This window comes from Tamandua tetradactyla, chromosome 2 (assembly GCF_023851605.1).
Source record: "Tamandua tetradactyla isolate mTamTet1 chromosome 2, mTamTet1.pri, whole genome shotgun sequence".
NCBI classification, from domain to species: domain Eukaryota; kingdom Metazoa; phylum Chordata; class Mammalia; order Pilosa; family Myrmecophagidae; genus Tamandua; species Tamandua tetradactyla.
Genome location: NC_135328.1, coordinates 35,369,509 through 35,393,332, shown reverse-complemented (window position 1 = coordinate 35,393,332; position 23,824 = coordinate 35,369,509). Strand labels below are relative to the sequence as shown.

Sequence of the window (23,824 nt, the reverse complement as noted above, 5' to 3'; positions counted from 1 at the left end):
TGGGAATGGGAGGGCGCTACTGTTCATTGTTTACCTTTTTTGCGTTGCTTTGGGTTTAGCCATATATATGCACTGTTGTCAAATATGCACATATATGAATACATTTGTCCATTGCATTTTAGAAAAAAAAAAAACAGTGGAGTGGCTTCTTTCCCATGTAGCAGAGTCACATTTTACCCAGTGTCCTTGGGGAATGAATTTCCATGGAAGTGGATTTTCCAGTTAATTACAAAAAGCAAAACTCTTTTTTTTAATTTTAAATATATAAATAGTCTTCCATGTCTTACCGAGTAAAGAATGTGGAAGGGACGTGACCATTTGCTGGCTGGCACTGGCCGGCGGTCCGGGGCCAAGGCTCTTTAGCCCTGCGCCAAAGGCCCCCCCCCCCTCCTGTCAGGCGGCATTTCGTAGCGTGTGGGAGAGAAAGAACTGAAGCGTGCGTGTTATTTCCGGGCCCTTAGTGGAGGCCCGGGCCTGTGTGGGCAGCCTCCTTCCCGGTTTTGGAGTCAGGAGCCGTGCTGGGTGGCAGAGGCTCCGGGAGTCGTGATGCTGTCTGCTCACACCGCGGTGGCTCCCTGGGGGCTAGAGCCGGACACAGGGACCTGCTGACCTGCAGTGGTGTGGGCAGCTGGTTCCTAGTTCCTCCTGTCCCCTGAGCTCTCCCTTCTGCCCAGGGGAGATGGTGTCTGTGCCCACGGTAGGCAAGGGCCGTTAACTTCTCTGACCCTCTGTTTCCTCAGCTGTAAAAGGGGGAAATGCCTCACACGGTGGCTGGGGGCTGCTTTGGTGCCTGGGACGAAGCTGGCACCGATTCCACCTCTGGCTCTCCACCCTCCACCCCCCACCCACCCCCACCTCCGCCACTGCCTGGCAAATTCAAGTTAGAGATCAAGTCTCTCTGTTCTTTGCTGCTGGGCTGAAAGTCATTCCCAAAGGTGAGGCCCTCTCAGCCAACTCCAAGGCCTCCGTGTTCCGTAAACCTAGCTCCAAGTTGGGGCCACTTCCAGGAAGCAGGGGCTGGTAAGGCATTTCCTAAGTGACTATATTAAGCACAAGTGCTTTCCAGAGAAAATGTTGCAGAGAAGCATTTGCTGATGTGTTGCTATTCAAGGCCCCCCGCAGCGTCTCCCACATCCACATATTTCCCCGGGCCAACCTCCCTGGGGAAACTCAGCCGCCTTTTGAAGGGGAAGCCAAACTTGGGAATTGTCAAGGGCGGCGTGAGCTGGGGTGGCAGAGAGCAGTAGCTTGGAGGGTGGACTGTGCCGAGGCCGAGATCCAGAACCTGCTTTGGCTTTTACAGGTGGGGCCACCTTGGGCAGGTCACTCATCTCAGTTTTCAACCCGTTTCCCCAACTGTAAAGTGGGGCGATAACAAGAGTAGCCGTTTCCTGAGCATGTTTCTCGGATTCAATGAGTTAATGCAAATCAGGTATCTGGCATGGTCCAGCCATTGTATGTGCTCAATAAACGTGAGTTAAGAAAAGGTGCTTTATATCTTCCCTTCTGGTCGCCCTATTTTGATTGTGACACAATCAGAGGAAGGAACTGCGATGCTTCTTGATTCCCCCCACCGAGGCTGCTTTGCAGAGGGATTATCCGTCTCAGCAGGCTAGGAGAGGTGCGCCTGGGTTTGTCTGCGGGGCTGGCTGGAGCTGGCTTGGCCCAGACCACCGTCTCGACTGAGTACTCTAATTCAGCTTGTGAAAAGCAACTTTCTGGGCTCTCCTACCATTCTTGGAGCCAGGGCCGGCCCCTGTTCCCCTGAAGGGGATGATTTAACAGTGATCTAATTTGGACTCAGTCTTCTAGGTGGGGGCGTAGGGTGCCTGACTCTTGTAAGCTGAGGTGAACTTAAGCCACAGGGCCCAGGATTCGATTTCTTGATGGGAAGATGCAAGATATTCCTCGTATTGCCCTGTGACCCCAGAGTCTTAGGAAATCCAACTGACCTCCATCATAATGGGCTTCTCAAATGGAAAAAATGTGTGATTGGGGGAGGGGGGTTGCTTTCTGCAGCTTTAAGATAAACTATGGCCATTTTCTTGGAACAGCAGTTTTATTTGAAGATGGAGGGGGAAAAACATGTTTATACTGAAACAAATATGAATGTGACCAAAACAATACTATGTTTACCAAATCCCAATTCCATTTTTTTCTGCCTGTGTGCGCAGGAAGAACACATTTCCCAGGATGCCAAGCAGCTAGGGTGTGGCCCTGCGACTGGGCCCAGGGGGTGTGGGCGGCGATGAAGTCAGCTGCTCTGAGAACAGCATCCCCCGTAATCTTGCTGGCTTCTTTTCCTCCCCGAGGTGGGAGGCCACTGAGCGAGGGCAGAGCCCAGGCAGAGAGCAGCCTGGGTCCTGCATGAAGGAGAGTCGCCCCAGAGAGCCTGCCTTACCCACATTGGACCTGGCATGAGTGAGAAATAAACATCCATTGCATTAAGCTGCTGAGATTTGGGGGGGCTTATTTGTTGTCTCAGCATAGCTTGCCCTTTTCTGACTAAACCATGAACACAGAATAGAGCAGACTGTCATATTTACATGACTTTTCACTGAGACTTCTGACCCCCCACTTGGACCCAGTGACCCCCCACTGGTGCCAACAGCAGCTGGTTCTAGGACATAGCTTCAAGTGGCTCTGTTTACCTGCCAGGTGGGAAACAATTAAAGTAGAATGTTCCAGCAGATCCCCTTGGCAGTCTTGAGGGTTCTGAGGATTCAGAACCAAGTGAGAAATGAGCCTGGAGCTGGCCTCTGAGGCTCCCCAACCCATTCTAGTGGGGGTAGGAGGTGCCGGGCCAAGCAGCCCAGCCCCTCCCTGGGGCCTGGGCACCCGTAGCTCAGTGACTCAGCCCCGTGGCTGGCATGACGCGCCCCTCAGGTGCTGAAGCAGCTGTGCTTGGGTGGGGCGGCCGGGCGGAGGTGAGCGCAGCTGCTGCTGTGGCCGTGACCTTGGATGAGTTACTTCTCCCAGGCCCCCAGCTTTGAAATGGGTAAAAAGCAAAACAAAACAAAAACCCAAAGTGATGGTGGGTGGCATTCAAAGCATTTTCTTTACATGGAACTCCAATACATAATCACAGATAACAGCACAGCTTCTCTAGGGCTCCGTGGAATCTAGCTTTGAACCCCTTGCATGGAGGGGCCCTCTGAGCTCCTTTTCATGGCAGATATTCAAAGAGGGGATGGGCCAAGGGCTGGTGCAGGCTTTTATTCCATTCCTTTGCTCCAACAGGACAAAACCAAAAATCCAATTTCCTCCAGCCTTGGCTCAGGTCCCTAACTTGCTCATGGGGCTTCCCACGCCTCATTTGTAAAATTGGAAGGTTAGAATATAGCAGCCTTAGATACAAATTTTATAACAAAGCCCTTGACAAAGGAGGGGAAAATGGAGACAGAGCCTGGCAGCTCCTGGGAGGGAGTGGATGTGAATTCCAGGGATGGCTGTATGGAAGGGTCCTGCTCCCTCCCAGGAAGCCATGCCCGGCCTGGATGCCGAGGGCCAAGGCTGCTCTAACCTCACGGGCTGCTTGCTGCACCTGCCTAAGAGGAGTCTTAGGCCAAGGGCTGGCACGTAGTAGGAGCACACGGGATATGTAAGATCTAAATGTTTCATAGAATGGCAAACCTGATAACTCAGCAGTGACAAAGCCTGGCCGAGTGGCTTCCCACGCTGACGAGGGGCTTTGGAAAAAGAACGTTCGGGACGCCATCGGGTGGTGTTGATTTCCAGGGAGCAGGGATCTCACTTTTATTTTTAACTCAAGGCCATCTGTTTTGCACTCTTCACTGGGTGGTCCACAGTCTGGGACACATCCGGAGCAGGCCTATAGCTGCTCCCAGAAGGGCAAGGTGAGAGAGGGTGCTAGGGTGGGGTGAGGGCCTCTGTCCTGGGGAACAGAGCCATCAGGTGTGCCAGCACCTCCAGGAATCACCCCTTGGGGACAGCTTGAACCACTCAGCGTTTGCCTGGAGCCGCGCCTCTGCCGGTCCAACTTGCAGTACATACCTCCCACTCACACAGTGACTCTCGCACACGTGTCGCTGGGAGGGGCCACCCTCAGTCCCAGGGCAGGAGTCCCCGCCACAGTCTCTGACAAGTGGCCAGACTCTAGAAACAGGTTACTCCCTCCCTAAAGGAGAAAATCCTCCAGCAGATGGAGTGTTGGAGGACTTTCTAAACACCCCCCCATAGCTCCCCCAGCATCTCACAGCTTCCTTGAGGCAACAGCTGGCTTCCCAGGCAAGCATTAACCATTAGGGGGGGAGAAATGAAAAGGAAACTTTTTCTCACCAATTGACCCCAAATGAACACGTGGTTCGCCCCACCCCGGTGGATTTGCTGTCAAAAATTATCACGAGGAAATCGCCGACTCGTTGCAGCTCTTTATACTATGAGCCCATGTTTAGCAACACTCAGCTTTGTTTTATTATTGCATTTTACGAAGTTACCAAGACAACTGAGGCCAAGTAATGGAACCTTGACTTTATATGCCATGAAAATTTAATAAAGACTCTTTAAAGGCTTTTAAGAGGCAGGCCCTGCAGCCTAGCGGCAGCCACAGCACCCACCCTAGGGGAAGAGGGTGGCGTACAGGGGGCCTCTCCCGGGCCTGGGTGCAAGGAGCCTCCGTGGCAGGGGCGTCCGGGTGAGCAGGCTGGTCCCCGGCTCTCGTCTTGTTTCCGCATCTTGAGACCATTCCTTTTCTCAGTAGGCATCAAATAAGACACCCCCCAGGTGCCGAGCCCCACATGAGGCTCTTCATAGACATTATGACCTGTTTGTCATTTTAAAGTCAAAGTTCAGGGATCAGGGAGGCCAAGTCTAGTCTCTGGTCACTTAGCAAGAGAATAACAGACCCAGGTCTGACCCCAAAACCCTCGTGTTAGGTCGTGGGAACGGGGAGGGGGAAGGACACCGCAACTGGAGCTGTGGAGGCCGTGTCGCCCCTCCCAAAATGGCTTCTGGAACCGCCCCTTCCGGCCACCTGACTTCCAGAGAACCGCCCCTTCTGGACGTCACCTGACCCCTTGCTTAAAAGCCGCCCATGCCATCACCCAGGGGCTGACTCACCTCCCTCCATTTCCTTGTCTATGTTCCCTCTTTTTCACCCTTTCGCCTCCTAAACCTTTCACCTTGCTCTCCCCACAATAGCTCCTGGCCTCCTCTTTGTTTCCTCAGGTCTGATGCAAGAGGTTCTGAAGGGGTTAAAACACGCCCCCTGAGGTCTTTAGTGGTCAGGTCCCCGCCCTGTTTGGGCAGTGTGAGGGGGGCCTGGGGGAGCCCCTATGAGGAGCAGACAGCGTCCCTTGGGCCACCGGTCCCGGTTGGAACCTTGGCAAACACTGACTTCACGTTGAAGAAAAGATTTCCCTTGAGCCACCCGGTGTGCACGTTATGTCGCCCCAGGGCTGCACAGAACTCTTTTTATTCTGCTTTCTAAATAAGACTCAGACGAAAATGGCCAGAAATGGGAAAAACATCAGTAATTGTGCCATTTTATTCCAAAGCTCAACGGTACTTGTGTGTATGTGTGTGCTTGTGTGTGTGTGTGTGTGTGTGTGTGTGTGTGTGAGGGGGGAGGGGAGAGTCTTATGCTACATGGGTTTTTCCAGTTTTATAAAAGTCAGGACTTTGGGTTACTAGAGATGGGGGTAATTGAGCATCCTGATTGTTCTGCAAAGTTCCTTTGTCTCCAGGAACAGAAAAAATTGGACTTATTTTGTGAGGGAGAAATTCATATGCCATATGGGAAGGTTTCTGTCGCATTCAACGAACCAACCAGGAGATTGGCAAAAATAAAATACGCACTGTGTTTAATTTACCTCTCTGAGAGGGGAGGATAGCTGGCCAGCTCACTGACTGAAGATTTCATTTCTGAGATTCAAGGGAAAGTGCTCAAATGCTGAACATTTCAAGCCCAATTCCCACCTGTAGGACAAGGAGTGTAAGACATTAATCAGGAAATGAGAGGAAAAGAAATAACTTAAGCTAATTGAGCAACACTCTGCCAATCACAACGCAAATTCCAAGTGTCAGAGCTGCAGTAGGAGCCATGTTTCAGCTGGGAATGTATTCAAATATGTGAGAATGAAGGGGAGGGGGAGAGAAGATGGCCCTTTTGGCTTCATTTGTCTTGATGGAAAACAGCATTCGAGACGGAGATTTTTACCTTCATCTCTTTCCACTTTTTAGAAAACCCAGAGCTGGTCTGAAGATAGCCCTACATTTGAGTAGCACTTTGGTTTACACAACATTTTCACCTACAGTATGCTTTACATGATCACGTCTTAAGTTCTCATTGATCCAATGAGAGATGGTTTGTCACCCCCACGTGGTAGCAGAGGGGCCTGGAGCCCTGAGAGAGAGTATGTGGCCCAAGAAGCCTTTGTTGGTAACCCCGTGGAAGATAAGCAGGTTAGACACCCAGAGTTCAGTCCCCAGTTCCTCTAGGGACTCACTGAGCAACCCTCTAGCATCTCTGCAATGGGAATTTTCATATCCAAAAGAATAGAGACCAAAACTCTCCTCATTGGGCTGTTGGGAGCACTGGGGTGTGGTGCAAAGCAGTGAAGGTAGCAGGAAAGGAGCACAGGATTTGGAGCCAAGGGCACTTGGTAAGCTCCGGCCCTGCCTTTACCAGTCGTGAGACCATGGACAAGTCACTTAACCTTCTGGGTGTCAGTTTCCCTATCTGTGAAAAGAGGGTGATGAGGGTCCTCTTCCTTCACTGGGTTTTTAGAGGATCAGACGAGAGGGTGTATGTGGAGGTACGTTGTAAGCTAGGAAGCATTAAACAGATGTTGTTATATTCACGTAGGTCAGGGAGTTGGTTCTAGAAAAGCAGAGAACACCATTCCAAATGTCTGGGCTCCTACCCAACAGGGATTATTATGCCTTTGCATCAGGATCACCTATTCCAAATCAAACAGTCCTACATAAACGCTGGCTGATGTCAAGTTGAAGAGACAGGCTGGGTGGGCTGGATTGGGGGCAGTGGTGAGGACAATCCAACCTGGCAGTCCCTCGTCTCCAAGGCTGAATGACGTGGGCATGCAGCCAACATCATGCCCACACACAAAGGAACATGGAGAGAGCTGCCTAGGGTCAGAGGGAGCCCTTGTCCTCTCAGGGCCATGGGACAGTGCCATGCCCCTGGGAGAGAATGAGCCAGTACATTGACTTGGCAAATGTCCAGATCCATGATTCTTAAGGGCATCTGCAGTCAGCAGAGAGTGAGCATCTTCATGCCATCTCCTTACCTGGGGCTGCTGAACATTCATATTATTTCCGCAAGCACCTGTGGGGCCCCTGCTTTCTGCTGGAAGGGCTGACATGGACCCAGCACATGCATGACCCTGAAAGAATTCACAGCTTGGTGGGAGCAAATGCTGTCATAACACAGGGTAGGTGTGATGATAAAGGAACTTTTGAGGCCTCAGAAGCAGGAAACAAGTCATTCTATTTGGGGGATTGCAGTGAGGATATTTGAGCTGAACCTTGAAAGACAAGAGTTTGCCTTTGGATGAAAGGGAGAAGAGCCTTCCAGCAGGGGAACAGCAGGAGTGAGGAAGGGAGAGTACAGAGCAGGTCTGCGCCCTGCGGACTTCCCACTGGGGAGGGAAACAGCACACTCTCTTTCTGTGTCATAACAGCCAGAACCCAGAGCTGCGGGAGCACAGAGTTGGAGGCCAGGGAGTAATGGGTTCTGCAGTGGTGGACACAGGAGGTGAGTGGACAAGGTATGGATTGTAAGGTGGAAAGAAAAATATGGATTGACTGTAAGGGGCCTCAAAAGTTAGGTTAAGGAGCTTGGACTTTATCTGAGAAGGAAGGAGGGGTGGTTTCAGCAGGGCTGTGTGATCGACTCTATGGTTTTCCAAGTTCCCTCTGAGCTGATAGGGATGGAAGATGGTATGGAGGGGCTCAAGAGGCAGGGACTGATGAAACCCAGTTGAGAAAGGATGAGGTCTGAGCTAGGGAGAGTGGACAGGAGACTAGAGGAATAGGAAGAGGGGTCAAGGAGGCTTGTCTTGGGAATGGAGGGGAGCCCCTGCCTCTGCAGACAGGGAGGGGCTTTTTGGACCTGCACTTGTTAACAATTGTACTAAATCAAACACCCACTGCCCCCTCCATTCTCACCAGGACCCTGAGCCCATAGCGACAGAGAAACAGCTGAGCATATCAGCCTGGCCCCTGGAAAGGCCAGAGGGAAGGGAATAGTCAAAGTCAGTGTAGAAGGGCTAAGGGGGCTGCCCAGAGCTTGTGGGCGCCGTGGTCCGAGTAAGGGGCACACCAGAAGGACCAAGACAGGCACTATTGGAAAGGGTGGTTTGAGCACCAATGGCCCAGGTATGTGCAAGAAGCTTCCCTCCCCGGGCTGGCCCCATCACCCTGCCTGTCATATGTCCATGCCACCTCCAAAATGAGAGGAAGCTGAACCTGATTATTTATCTTTTCATTCATTCTTTCAACCCACTTGGAGTGCCTGGCTCTCCAGGAACTAAGCCAGAGGAATAGTGAGAGGGTCAGCAAGGCTGGAGAGTGTGTGTGTGTGTGTGTGTGTGTGTGTGTGTGTGTGTGTGTCAGGAGGGAGTCGGGAGAAGAGGCTGGTGGTGGACTTAGCCACAGGCCAAGTCCAGAGGTTTCAGCCCTTTGTGGGGGTGGGTCTGGGTCTGGACGCCCTTGCTCTGTTTCTCTCTTCTCGGAGGAAGGAAATGTCTGCTTTGCTATCACTTCAATTACACCCCTGTCAAATGAGGGGCTTCCTGTTAGGAACCCAGAAGCTGGGAGAAGTCTCCTATTGCTCATTCTGATAACGGAGAAGCCTCTAAAAGGTTTCCTGTACAACAGCGTTGAGAAAAAAGAGCTCGATTTATCACTGGCCTCTTATGAAATGGCAGCCTCGTTTCCCTAACAATCCCTGCCAGGCTCTGCGCCCTCCAGGGGTGTCTGCAGCCGAGGGACTCCTTCTAAGGCAGAGGGCCACCTTAAGTGACAGTGACAATGGCCTGCAGAGGACAGGGTGGAGAGCGGACACCCCTTACTATGAAAGCAAAGGTTTTATATCATCCCAAAATAAGTGGCTGGAATTTAACCCACTGATACCATTTTTTTTTTTTTTAAATTCAGTGTGCTTAGTTGGTTTTGGATCTAAAAAACTGCATCCCAGTTTGGCAAGTAAATGCTTTCTGAAAACCAACTTCAAAAAATGGTATAATGTTAGATCTTTGTTCAAAAGACTCTTGCTGCTCCCAGTTGATAACAAAGATGCTGGGCTACATTTATCTGGTCTTTCAACTGTGAACTCCATTTGCTATGGCAGAGGGGACTGGACGGCGTGAAATCCTCCCACCCTTATCCTAACAGCGGACCATTTGTGAACACTAATTGTCTTGCCTCATGCCAGAAGGGCTGGTGACCGTAGGATGAGACCTGAGGGCCACAGCCAGCCCCAGAGCAGGGCAGGCTGTCCAGGGATGTGCACTGGAGCTGGATTCACAAATGGGGCAGCCTGGCAGCCATAAGGACGCGCACCAGGGCCTTGACTCTACCACGTGACTCCCCACCCCCCACCCCAGGCCTTTCTTTCCTCATCTGAAGGTGGGAATGACATTACCAAACTGCCTAAGGTAACTGGAAGACGGAGCTGCTGATGTCTCTGAAATATCTGCATGTAGGATGGCACTTCCCATGCCCTTCCCGACTTTAGTCCCCCCTTTTGCTAGGGAAAATAAAGTCCTTATGAGTTTAGCCTGTCATTGGCCAGCCCAGCCTGGGCTCAGAGGGCCAATTACAGGTGCCCTTTTAACCGGGAAGTGCAGCCCTGTGCCCTGAGGAACAGGGGGGAAGAGGCAGCGAGGGAGAGGGGGAATTGCTCTGTTCTGCAGGTAGCTGTTCTGCAGGTGGGAAGCAGGTTTCACTCCTTGCGACAAGGGGCTTCTGCTGGAAAGGAGGATCGGGCAAGGAATAACAGAGGGCCCTCTGCTCTACAATAGCCCACCAATAATTGCATTAACAGCCTCCTCTTTGGGTTTAAAAACACCCCTGTGGGTGAATCCAAGTAATTCAACAGCTACTTTTGCGAAGGTTCTGTGTTGGATGTTGAGTCAACTGCCCTCATCAATTTGAGTGAAGAAGACTTGTGGATCAGGAGACGGGAAAGGCTGCTAGAAGGAAGGAAGAATGAGAGAAAAGAAGCAGGAGAAGGAAGGCACATATACTTGTCTAGGACAAACTTCTGCCATCCTGTGCCCCTCCCCCTTGCCCTGCATTTGCAGTCATTTTCTGACTCCTACTGTGTGTGCCAGGTGCTGTGCTAGTGCCCTCAGAGATCTTTTCTCTCCCCCCTGAACATGAGGGTCAGCTTTTCCCAGGGCCCCAGAAAGGGCCACATTAACTCCAAACTCCAACAACGCACTGGAGAGCTCGGCTCTGCAAAAACAGTCTCCTGTCTGCCTTGTCAAAGGACTCTGGACAGTGGCTTGCCCCCAGCCTTTTACCAAAATGCTACCTTTGACTGCTTCTAAGGCTTCCTCTCTGAGAAGGGGCTGCCTGGGGACCCAGCTGTGCGGTGTAGATGAAGGGTCTCTCGGAAGGGAGAGCTTGGACTCGCTTTTCCTACATCAGCTCTAACACCTGAGCTTTTGACGGACATCCTCCTGCCTTCCTTCATCCGTATCCAGATCTCAGTTTCCTCTCTTTGGGAACCCCCTCGCCCCACCCGGGGTACCTAGCACGGTGCTTGGTGCACAGTAGCCCTCTGGCAGTGCTTGCGTGAACTGACCTGCCACGTGGGGAGACTCCACCCCCACCCCAAGCATCAGTGGAGAAGTCCAAACAGAGGCCAAGATGACCTCAGGTCTAGGAGGTTGAAGATGGGATTCCAACTCTGGGGTCAAGGTCAAACAAAATCAAACAAAATGACCTCTGAGGGTCCTGCCAGCTCTGAGGCTCTAGGAGCCTAACTTAGTTACTTAATTATTTCATAATTAAGAACAAACCAAACAGTGTAGCAACAGGCAATCTAATGAAATAAATGAGGCTAATCTGGTAACTGCACCCGCATAGCACACGACTGGGACACGAGATTCACGCATGCCTGCCGGACGCCTGCACCTCATCTTCACAGAACCGGTGATAGGAGAGACACTTGAGGTTCCTGGGCTCTAAGCCGCAGTCCCCCCGAGTCCCCCGCCAACCCAAGATTCCGCTTCCGTGAGTTCTTTCCCCTCCACAGCTCTTAGTCCCGGGATTGTTTGTGCCACATGCCCCAAACTCCACAGTTTTGCCCCCGTTGTTGCTTCCTGTGAGCCCAGAATAGAAGATGCCATCTGTCACGTTTCAGATGTCATATGTCCGCTGACGAATCACAAACAGGGTGGCTCGGCAGGAGGCACTGGGGGGAAGGCGGGCGAGGATCAGTCAGCCTTTCGAAGCTAGCTCAGTAGAACACGGAGACAATTAATGGGAATCACAGATGGAAAATCCCCCCAGGCAAGAAGCCCAGGGGTTTCGTTTCAGCTCTGCAGGCCGCTCTCTTCTTGTGGGACGACAGAATGGCCCTCAGGACAGAGGGCGTCTGTAATAGGAGGGCTTACTGGCACTGATGGCGTGGGGCTGGGGGATGCCCTCTGCTGGCTGGGCGAAGGGGGCGGCATCCTGGGGAGTATAAGGCGGCCGCCCCCCCGAGGTGCCACGCCGGCCACACACCAGGCGCTTTTCATCCAGCAGGGACAGGTGGTATTCACACAGGTCGATCAGGGAGGCCACCTGCTCGTGGAGTGGCAGCATCTTGAACTTCTTCTGAGCCAGATAAAAGAAAGCCTCTATGAAGGCCTGCAGACACATTCCTGTGGACAAAAAGACCGGCATTAGGGGCGAGGTGATGCAAGAGTTGGCCAGCACGCTGCCCTGGACAGGCCCCACTCCAACACCATGCTGTAAGCTAGAGCTGGCCTCTCTCCTCCCCACCATCTCCATTCGGGAAGATACTAATTAGACTAGTTTCTGGGTGTCTCTCCCGAGCCAGGCACCAGGTAGGCAGTTTACAAGCGTTTGCAGAGCTAATCCCTTAAATAACCTATGAAGTAAGGCTTTTAAGTCCCACTTTTACAGACAAGGAAACTGAGCTTCAGAGAAGTGGAGACACCTGGGCAAAGTCATGTTGCGAGGAAGTGGTGGAGCTCAGATTTAAATCTAGCCCAAAGCCTCATGTTTCACCACAGTGAAATGTCCCAATTAAGACCCAGCCCCTAACTTTTATAAGAAGGGAGAAAAGGTGATTAAAAATAAACCTCTCCGATGCAAATGTTCTATATCTTGAGAGAGGTGTTAATTACATGAGTGTGTACATTTGTCAAAACTCATCAAATTGTGCCTAAAAATTAGTGCATTTTGCTGTATACAAATTATACCTCCCAAATTAAAATAAACACACCCCCCTCTGTTCACTTGCAACTATATTCTGGAACTTATTAACAGCAGTCCCCACTCTGCCCCTGGAATGCTCATTCTTGGTATCTGAGCTCAAAATCACTTCTTCAATGAAACCTTCCCTGATGCCCAAATTAGACCAGACCCCTGTTATAAGATCCTTCATCTCTTCTTTGCAGCACCTATGCCACTTTTTCAAGATTTATTTGCATGGTTCTTTGACAAGCTTTATCTCCCTTGCTGGACTGCCAGCTATCCCTCCAGGGCCAAGCCTATGGTAGGTGCCTAATATAAAAGCACCTAATAAATAAGTGAATAAATGGATGAGTTGGTGCTAGATACTTTACAGACATTGTCACGAATCCTCACAATACCCTTGCAAGGTCAGTATTATCATGCCCCCCCTTACAGATGAGGAAACCAACACTCAGAGAGGTTAAGTAACTTCCCTAATGTCACACAGCTAGACAGTGGTGGAGTGGGACTTTCAAACTCTGAAATGTCAAAGTAAAAATGAACATGGTAATTCAAATCCATCAAATTCCCAGGGCTCTTTGGTGAAGGTGACACCAAGGCCAGACTGGGATGTCACACGGCATTTTAGACAAGAATGGCTCTGACTGTGGCAATCTATGCCTTCCCAGTGGCCTTGCTTTCCTGGCTTAGAAATGCTATTCACCTGCTTCTGTCACTGAGGCAGAAGTCTGATGCGGACTTTCTAAACGCTGGACTATTTATGGACTCTGGGATCTAAGGGCTCTTTTTGCCTTGGGAACTTGAATTAAGCAAAGAAGGTTTTTGTCTCCTTCCAAGTCCATCAAAGTTCTTTTGCTCGGCTTCCCCTGATTCCAGATGCCCTGCAAGTTTTCTGCTCTATTTGGCCCTGTCAGGAGGAATGGATAAAGAAAACAGGATCCTGGTGTAAAGCCCTTTTAATACAAACAGGTGTGGCAAAGACACAGGGAAACAGGGGCCCCAGTCTAACTCAAAGGATGCTCTTCTAGTGTGTGTGTGTGTGTGTGTGTGTGTGTGTGTGTGTGTGTGTGTGTGTGTGTGTGTGTGTGTGTGTGTGTGTTTCCCATTCGGGTCAGAGGGTCAGGTATATGCAGAGTGGAAGAGGCCAACATCTAATGTCAGAGACACCCAGGGCAAGTCACAACCCCTCTATCATCTGAACAGTGCTATTTTGTGGTGTGCCAACTCCACAAGTTGTGTGTCCCTGGCCCTGACAAGATAAGGAGCCTGGGCCAGAAAGTAAATCACCCTGTCATCAATCACATTGTGTAGCCCAGATGACATTATTTTGTAGAAAGTCTTTCTCCATGAGGGAAGCATTGCATTGTTTATATTCTGGCCCAAGCCTCTTGTCCGGGTTTGTAACAGACAATTTGTGGATTGCAATTTTGATAACTCTGATGGACACATATTTCTCAGCTGTGAGGTGCACTCCAAACACCACCACCTCTTTAAAGTGCAGATTGGTGGGTGAGGCCCAAGATATTTGCTTTCCTGGTGAGGTTGCTGCTGCTGGTCTCTGGACCACACTATGAGTAGCAGGGATAGAGCAATTCACTGTACCTTTTTATTCAACAAATATTAGTTTTGTTCCCTTAATTGAAAGTAGTCTTGGATTAGAGCTGTAAATGCACAGAAAAGATGCAATGAAGAGCTTTATAGAAAAAAATATATATGTGGTAAGTCACCTGGAAGAAGCCATTTCAAATAAGAAGTAGGATGTCAGGTGTTATACTTGGTTGTCTTTTTGTCTACATTTTCTTATTTTTCTATAGTAAACATGTATGTAATTTTAAAACGGAAAATTCTAGAGGGTGGAAAGAAAGAACGTTAGGGGCAGTTGCTTTTAATCATGCATTCTTTGCTACTATTTGAATTTGAAGCACGTTCATGTATTATTTTGAAAAAAACGTACGATGCAAACTTTCTGCACATATGTTCTATTTTGATTAAAAGTGAAATAAAAATCTATGTAAAGGGAAAATGGAAGAAGAAGGGAAAGGGAATGGATATTTACTGACTTTCTTGCATGAGCCAGATACTATGCCAGGCACACGGGCCCTCCCTATATCTCCCATCATGCAGATGAGAAGACTGAGGAGTAGCAGGGCTGGGACTAAAATCTGGGCCTTGTATATTGCTGATCCTGCACCCAATTCCCAGAAAGCTCTCCTTAGCGTCCTCACCGAGAACATTCCTGGGGAAGAACGCAGTTGTGGAGAAGAGTCAGTCTCAGGGGAAATATGCAGACCCTGCAGGAAACAGGGAAGCCTGTGAGTGGTGGAGTCTGGGAGGTCTGTGGTATCAGAGGAGGTTTGTGGAGAAGGGGCATTTGATCTGGGCCTTGAAGGAATAGAGCTTTGATGGACTGAAAGGAGCTGGGCTGAGAATGTGGATGAGTAAGGGCTGGGGGGGCAGGGAGCAGGTAGCACAGCCCCAAAACAACCCTAGGTGACACAGCAGGGCAGGCTGGGGATGGGAAGGCTGGGCCAGACTACAAGGGGGCTGAGAAGTCCGAGGGACTGGAGTCAATGCCAGAAGCAAGTGGGGCAAAGCAAGAGGTGATCCGAGCTGTGGGGATCTACAACCAATACCTACAATAGCCTGATCATATTTTCAAGTCTGGTGATTTCTAAGTATTTTTATAGGGATAGAAAGCTTGTGGGATTTTTTTTTTCTTGCTTGTTTTGCTCCCCTAGCTGTAATTTTACAAGGCAGCCCAGCATGGCAGGCAGGGAAAGAGTCCCTGCACTGCCTCAGCTGGGTAGGTGGCAGTTCCAAGCCCTATTGCCAAGGTGCCCTCACCCCTTAGGGTGCAGGGATCTTTTCAACCTGCAAAGCCATCCTCCTTTCCCGTTCCCTAGAATCCTTGTCTAACATCTCCACTCTACACAGAACGGAGGTGGTAGATGAGGCCCAAAGGAGGTGACAGAAGCAGGACTAGACCCCAGACTAGCTCAGTGTACTCTCAAACTTCTCCCCACCAAAAAAAGGAAAGAAGAAAAAAACAAAACTGAAATCAAAAGCAAGCAAACCAAACCCTTCTGTGGCCAGAGGCTGGGGAAAAGGGTCTGTGGACATGACAGACAACCCTGCATATTTTGCTCAGCTCTGTGGTGCGAGTCCAGGTGGGTCCAAGGGGTGCTGAGGTTGGCAAGGGAGAGAACACCCCTAACTGCGCTCTGCAGTCCTCGTGAACAGCTTTCACTGGGCCCGACAGAGCGCACAGGGGTCTCTGACCCCCACAGTGACTCATTCTAAGGGGTTGTAAAGTTTGGATTGAACAAGAGATTATTCGAGATCTTCATTCCATTTAGATGGCTTAGGAAGCGGTTAATATTCACTGAGCTTCAGGGAACTTGATCTTTTCAAGGCTTCAAGGAGTGGAGGTGAGAGGAAGAGGAGAAGAAGGGGAGTTAGTGGACTCAGAATAAAAGCTCTGTGACGGCACCATGGGATTGACAATGCCCACCTGAACTAAGGGGGAAAAGAAATGTACCAAAATAAGGTATCAGTGGCTAAGAGACTTCAAATAGAATCTAGGGCTATTTTGGGGGTTACTCTTACATAAGCTTTATAACTGAGAAATCAGATTTAAGGGACGATCTTTCTTACTGAATCGTTATATAGAAACTCCTTTTTGCTTTCTGATATATTGAGTAGACAGAGGGAAATTCCTGAAATATCTAAATTGTAATCCAGCCGGCTTGATCTCCAATAATGATTGTATAGCCTTTATCTTCTGCTCCTGTGATTGTAATGACCTTGTGACTAACCTTCAGTTGTACCCAGTTATCCAGTTTTTCAACTTTAGAGTCTTGTAATCACTAAAGACAGCCCCTGATGCTTATTAATGAAGGGGCTTGGGTCAGTACAGAACTAACCCACCCCAAGTCTAAAGTAATCTTGATTACCAAGAATGGATCTCATGTAATCAACCTGCACATGCTCAATAATTAGATCACCTCTAATGACATCATCTGGGGCCACTGTGCTCAGTATCCTAAACCCTGTCCATCTTCTTCTCTCATAAAACTATCAGAATCACTGCAGTGTGGGGAGATAGATTTTGGGTTGCTAGGCCATCTGCTCTCCCACTGCGCGCCTAGTAATAAACTCTGAAACCCCCATGTCTCAGGAATTGGTTATTGGACATGTCAGGCAAAATAATCTAGGGCTTCTGTCTAGTAACGGTTTCAGCTAGATATTGCTAATTGCCTTGGTATGCCAAGGCCCAAACAACAGTACTCTTGAAAATCCTAAAGAGTACTCAGGGCTCTATCTGAGGCTCTAAAAAAGTTTCACTCACTAAGTTTATTTTTCAGAAACATAAAAAATCCAGACTGTTCCTGTGCCAGATAAGCCCTGAAACCCAGAGGCACCAGTGTCTCCAAGAACATCAACTAGTTGCATCTCCCTTCTCTGTAATGTTGACACCCTTGTCAACATGAAGAAGTTAGAAAGGTCATTGCCCCAAATCCTTGAAGATTGCAAGAAGGATCAGATGAGAGGGAGGCGTTGTAATAGAGAAGATATGATTGAAAAGGATTGTGATTATTGAATCATTATATCGATATTTCTTTTTAGTTTCTAGTGTAGTAGAAAAGCTGGAAGGAAAAAACTGAAGTGTGGAACTGTAACCCATAGCACACTTTGAAATTTGCTCCATAATTACTTGTTAAACTGTACTTTGAGATTTATCACTTTTCTGCATATATGTTATATTTCACAATAAAAATGTTTTAAAAAATGTTATGTGCCAGGGTCAGCGCTGCTGAGGTTTCCACCTGAGAGATGAGCTGGGGCTCAGGCAAAGGGGCAATCCCCACCTGGCTGAGTCTTCAGCCTTTTCCAGATCCTTGACAAATAAACAATATGTATTATCAGGTAGAACTGGTTCTACTTCTTCATTATTATTTATCATAAAATATGGTAAGAATATTAGCAGAAAGTATGATAACCTCTAGAATTCAAGTCTGTTCACTGACTGATCTTGCATCTACTCTATCTCCACAGGAAGAGGTACTTTCACCTAGTCATAATTACATGCACAGAGCTTTATTTTATTTTGCTTAAAATTATATCTTATTTATATGTTGCTATGCAGCCTTCCTAAGCATTATTTTAACAGTTTCATAATGTTCCAGCTAAATTTCTGCCTGGGATGTCATTTAACCACACCTCCACTGTTGAACAATTTAGACTATTTACATGTTTTCACTATTATTAATAAAATAATAAACACTTGGTATATCATTGTTTTAATTTCTGGGGTATTAATTTTTTAATACTCTGAGAATTTGGAGTATTTTTTAAGTGCAAAATTGATTTGGTAATTAATCTCATTTCATATTTAAAATATTTAAACATTATAGAGTGCCCAAGTGGACAAAACACATAACATAGTCAAGTGAGAGAGAAAACAATCCAGGCCCATTGAAGCCATATGCTGCCACTGCTCACCCATTAAGCAAATGAAAATATAAAATACCAACCACAATGAGGTAGTGGTGAAATCGCTATGGAAGTTTGGAAAGCAATTTGGCAATAAGCTATAAAAGCCATTCAAATGTTTACATCATTTAACACAGCGATCACAATCCTAGGAATTTATCCCACCAAAACATTCCTATCCAAAGGAAAAAGGAATGTACACAATGATGTACATTGCAACCTGTTCTGTACATAGTAGAGTAGCTCTCAATTATTACACTCAGGAGTGTGTGTGCATGTGGGGGGAGACATAAGATATTTTCACATCCTTCTTCCTACTTTTCTGTTTCTGCCAACTATGATAATGCATGTTTATTGCAATTATCAGATTAGAGGGAAAACAAACCAAATGTTATTTAAAAAACAGAACTCAGCTCTGAGGTCTCTGGTTCTGTGGACCCACCCACTCCCCAGGTGGAGGCCATCACTCATCCGTGGTGCTTCCTCTTGTTTCTTGTCTATTGTGATAAATCCACAGCATATGGCTGACTTCCCCATTAGACTCAGTGGTCCTGAAGGCAGGGACCACAGCCCAATCTTCCCTCCCTCCCCAGTGCCTGGCACAGCCTGGCATACAGCAGGTACCAGCAATGATTCATTTGGTGCATTTGAATTGACTGTGAACCTTTTAACAATCCTGGGATGCAGATAATATTAGCCCCATTTTACTGCTGAGGACCATCAAGGTAAATCAAGAAGCCTCCCAGAGATATTTGTAGTCTGATGAAACCAGAAGGATCCAGGCCAGAGACGTTCAAACTCTGGTGGGCCTCAGAGTTTGAACTTGGAGGACTTGTTGAAACACAGATCAAGGTCCCATTTGCAGAGCTCCTGATTCTGCAGGTCTAGGCAGGGCCTAAGAATTTGCTGAAGTTTCCAAGTGAGGTTGAGGCTCACCTGGGACCCAGCAGGGCTCCCTTTGAACCCCCAGCCCTTGCTCCTCCTCCTCGGGCTGGAGGACAGGCAACACATAGTCCATTCTGAAAGCCCATATGCACTCAGGGGCATCTTTGCAAAAGGACCTGCTCTCCAACTGAGAGAAACTTATCTTTGGGAAAAACCTGTCTACATTTTAAGATATGGATTGAGAGCAAACCTAATCATTTCTTTTTGAAAGACTAAACCATAACATAGTTCCAACTTTGCATTCCAGTGCTCCCTCAGTTTCTGAGAAATGCACACTTCTGGTCCCCTTCCAGGGTCACTGCTTGACTACTGTGCTGGTTTGAAAGGATTATGTGCCCTAGAAAAATCATGTTTCAATCCTAACTCATTTTGTGGAGACAGCTGTCTCTTTTAATCCCTATTCAGCACTATAGGTTGGAAACTTGATCAGATTATATCTGCAGAAATGTGACTTACCTAATTGTGGATATTAACTTTGATTAGAGGGAGATGTGACTCCACCCATTCCAGGTGGGTCTTGATTAGTTTACTGGAGTCCTTGAAAAGAGGAAGCATTTTGAACAGAGCCACGACAGAGCCACAGAACCATAGAGCCCACGCAGCCAGAGACCTTGGGAGATGAAGAAGGAAAATGCCCCTGGGGGACTTTCATGAAACAAGAAGCCTGGAGAGAAAGCTAGCAGACGTTGCCATGTTCGCCATGTGCCTTTCCAGTTGAGAGAGAAACCCTGGACTTCATTGGCCTTCTTGAGTGAAGTTAACTTCTTGTTGGTGCCTTAATTTGGACATTTTTATAGATTTGCATGGCCTTAGAACTGTAAACTTGCAACTTAATAAACTCCCCCTTTTAAAAGCGGTTTCGTTTCTGGTCTATCTCATTCCACCAATTAGAAAACTAAAACACCCACTAAGTGGGGTAGGGCTCTGATGCCCTATCCTGCACCCTGGCCTTTTCTATCTGCATTTGTCCTGAGGTAGATTTGTCCAGAAAGGTCCTAGAGGCCAGGTCACAGAGGGCCCTAGAGTCCCTGATACTGATTTTGGGTTTCATCCTTCAGAAGATGGAAGCCACCAGGGAGTTCTGAAGTGACATGACTGACTGCTCTGGCTGCTGGGTTGAGCCCAGGTGGTAGGGGTGGTGAGAAAGAAAGCAGGCAGTTCATTAGGGGGAGAGTCCAGGGAGAGCCGAGCTTGGCCCAAGGCGGTAGTGGTGGCTGTGGTGAGGGGTGATTGGATTGTGGATAGAGTTTGAAGGTGGCTCCAAAGCAATCCACAATCTGCCTAAGGACGGAGGCAGGTGCGAGGGGAACTCAGGTGTGTATGGGAAGGAGGGCCACAAACACCAGGCCGAAGAGACTGGACTTCCATCCTCGGCCAGTGGTTTTCAGACATTTTGTGCATGAAATAATGTGGAGAACTTTCCAGAAATGCATTCCCTCATTCCTTCCCCCTGGAGATTCTGTCAGTTGGCAGTGAGGTCCTCAAACTGCATTTGTAATAGCAGCATGAGGGATTCTGCATGGTGGCGGAATTAGACTGCTATGGGTGATAGGTTGGAAACCTTTGGAATTAACGCTAAAACTTGCCCAGCTCTTTAAGGACTCTCTCAAAGAGGCAGTGGAGGAAAGAAGTCAGAGAAATGGTCTTTGTGAAACCCAGTGCTGGGGCGGGCCATGGTGGTTCAGCAGGCAGAATTCTCACCTGCCAGGCTGGAGACCTGGGTTCAATTCCCAGTGCCTGCCCGTGCAAAACAAACAAACAAAAAACCCCAGTGCTGGGCTAGGACTGCTAAGGGTGGTCAAGGGCCTCTGGGGCCACAAAAAACAAACTTTCTTCTCTGGCCTTCCCTCACTCCACCCCAGCGTCCTGCTGAAGCCCACCCAGTGGTTGGGAACTTCTCCTCCCATAAGCCAAGACGCTGCTAAGATTACCTGAGCCATTCAGGGAAAAAATGTAAGGAATCCTGCTACTCTTCTCTGCTTTCCCACCAGCCCCCTGGGAGAGGCCCCCACAGCTCTGAGGAATTAGAAGCACCTCGTTGATAGGACTGCTTTAATGACCTGCTACAGTAAAGTAATAAGAGCAAACAACAATAGTTCATATTTATTGAGCCCTCATCATGTGCAAGGCCCTGGACTCAGGGCCTCACATGCACTACTTTACTTAATCTAACAGACACCTTACTAAGCAGGTGTGGCATCAATTCCATTATACATTTGCGAGACTCTCCTGATCCTGAAATCGCGCAGCTCCTAAGTGGCAGACCCCAACCACCATTCTCTTAACTTCTTGACTCCTCTGCTGCTTCCAGAGCCTTTAAGGAGATGGCCGAGCTGGAGTGTTAATTCTAGTCACTTAGAACTAAGAATGGATACCTGCCTTGCAGCTGAATGAGGGACAGGGCCTCATCCATCTCCCATGGACGTCAGCAGTCAGATCCGTGGGTCTTTGCAAACAGGCTTTCCCCACCTGCCTCCTACGCCTGAAGATAAACTGTTGAGTATTTTATAAAACCACATTTGGGTTGATGGATGTCGCTGGAGAAAACAGCCTTTGAAACATTCCATTTGAGCCAGACATACGTCTCTTGCCCGAGACCGCCACTAGGATATAGGGAGGTGGCCCCGCCGGACTGCAGCCTCATTCTGTCAGTCAGCTGAGCCTGCCCGGCCTGCAGGCTCCTTCTGGGCCACAGTCCCGTCCTCCCCACTCCCAGGGAGGGATCCTTGCACACAGGACGTAATGAAAGCGCTGGTAGCTGCTCCACAAGAATCCCATCATCTATTCTGGGCTTAAGGACCGAAACCAGAATAATACTTTACGTGTGCAATTTACAGAGAATATCTGTTTTCTCATCTGGTTCCAATGGCATGGTTCAGAGCAGGACATTATTACAAGGATTCCCCAGGTACAGTTGAGGAACATGGGCCTAGAGAGACCAAGTAACTTGTCAGGGTGATCTGTAAGTGGCCATGGTCAGTATATTAAACCCACGGCCATCTGACTCTCACGCCCTCCTTCCTTTCCCTATGCCATGCTCTTCCTTAACATCTGACACTTATATATTATTTTACATTTTACAGAGCACATTAGCATATATGATACAATCAAATCCAAATCATTGTCAACAGCCAGGGGTATTATCCCAGGCTGAATATGAGATTTTTTTCTCTCTCCTTTCAAAAATACCTGCGTTCCCTTGCTAGTAATTCTTTTTCAAGGTATTGGTTGCTGGCCTAGGACAGCAACTTGCCAATTCCTTCTCTCTCCCCAGCCTTTAAATCTCTCGCTTGTTATTCACCAAGAATAGATGTTCCCATCTCACAGTGAACTTCTGAATGTGTAAGTATACAGGTTTTCTGTTTAGAATCATCAGTAGGAAATAAAGCTGAATGATCTTGACTAGAATTAGCTTAGTGATTCTTATCTGTGCAGTGAAATGCTCCCCAGAAGAGCTATACATGAAGGCTGTGTGAGCTCCAAGACGGTTAATCACAAAGAACCTCAGCCTCCTCTCCATTCTTAGCGCCCCTCTCAGCCTGGCTCCTTGTTGGCTGCTGCAAGTGCCACCAGACATTACCCTGGTTCTCTTGGGCCCGAGGCTGGGGCCTTAAAGGACCATGGATGGAAGATCAACCCCGGGCATTTCCCATGAGGTGGCACTCCGCTCCAGGGAAGGGTGACTGGGTGTCAGGTGAGCTAGTCCGGGTCCCAGCTCTGCCACTTGCTAGCTGTCTAATCTTTGGCAAAATCACTTCACCTCTCTGGGTCTCAATTTCTTCATCTGTAAAGTGGGGACAGTAACATCTACCCTGAGTGGCTTTTGTGATGACCCACAAAAAGCTTAACACCAGGCTTAAAAAATAGCAGTGCAAATGCCTTCCATCATCTTCCCTCGCCTCATGCCTGGAGAGCTAGCATGGTGCTGGCTTCATTTTCTTCTTTTATTGCACTTAGTTGGCTGCTTGTCTCCCCATTAGACTGTGAGCTTCCCAAGGCCTGGAGTCCTTGGCCCTCCTCAGTCCCCAGCCATCAGAGTGGGCTCTCAACAATTGTGGAATAAATCCATCAACTGACTTGAATTACAAGGAGGGAAAATCATGCAGCGAGATCAGGAGACCTGGGTTCTCCAATGGTCTCTACCCCTGCACATGGTGTGAAATGGGGCCAGATGCTTCTCCTCTCCAGGCTTCGCCTTCCCCTTCCGTAAAATAAGGGGGCCAGACTGGACAAGCTCTCTAAATTTCTGAAGCATTGGGAGTGAGGGTGGCTTCTGAATGTTTGTAAAAATGGTAGTAACTAAAGTCACAAATAACATAGGCTGAGGCTTCCTGCTGGCCAGGACTCACTTTGCATACTTTCCCCACACATGGGCATTTACTTCCATGACAGCCCAGTGAGACCAGTACTGCTCAGACCGCGTTGTGCAGATGAGAGCCCTGAGATCAGAGAGGCTCAGCGGCTTATCCAAAGTCACACTGCTGGGATTCACACCCCTGTACTACTCCACCTCTCCCTTGCTCCTGATACTCCCCACACAGCTTGGGGACAGACGTGACACACAGGCAGTCACTGCATTTAAGCATCATAGCAACAAGAAATCACTATCTCCTTTGTCCTTGGCTGGATGGAGAAATTAGTAAGTGTCAGGACTGAACCATAAATAGTACTTGCCAAAAAGTCATTGCCCCCAGAGGCCTGCAGCACCCAAACAGCAAACATAATCAAAGACAAATGTAACTATTTCAACATTTCATTAATCACGGGTCATACTGCTGGCCGGTACAGAAGGGCCCAGAGGTCCCACCCTGATCCATCTGGTGTCATCGTAATTCCACCGTGACACAGACACAGCTCCTGAGTCTGGGATGCTCGGGCTGCGGTGCTAGTCACCACTTGCTGCAACCGCTTTGGGCCATGATATTTCTCATGGATTTAATGCTCGAATGGAACCTTCTGAAGCTCAGTA

The 23,824-nt window shown here is 48.6% G+C and overlaps 1 protein-coding gene across 3 annotated transcripts in view; it reads right to left on the bottom strand.

Moving 5' to 3' along the window:
• Positions 1 to 11,016: 11,016 nt before the first annotated feature.
• TTLL11 (tubulin tyrosine ligase like 11) overlaps positions 11,017 to 23,824 on the bottom strand; it is a 272,555-nt gene continuing 259,747 nt past the window's right edge. For all 3 annotated transcript variants that reach the window (XM_077143052.1, XM_077143054.1, XM_077143063.1), the window contains one exon: positions 11,017 to 11,858. In XM_077143052.1, the coding sequence (XP_076999167.1) occupies positions 11,572 to 11,858 (287 nt within the window). In that variant the 3' untranslated portion in view covers positions 11,017 to 11,571. The remainder of the gene's footprint in view (positions 11,859 to 23,824) is intronic.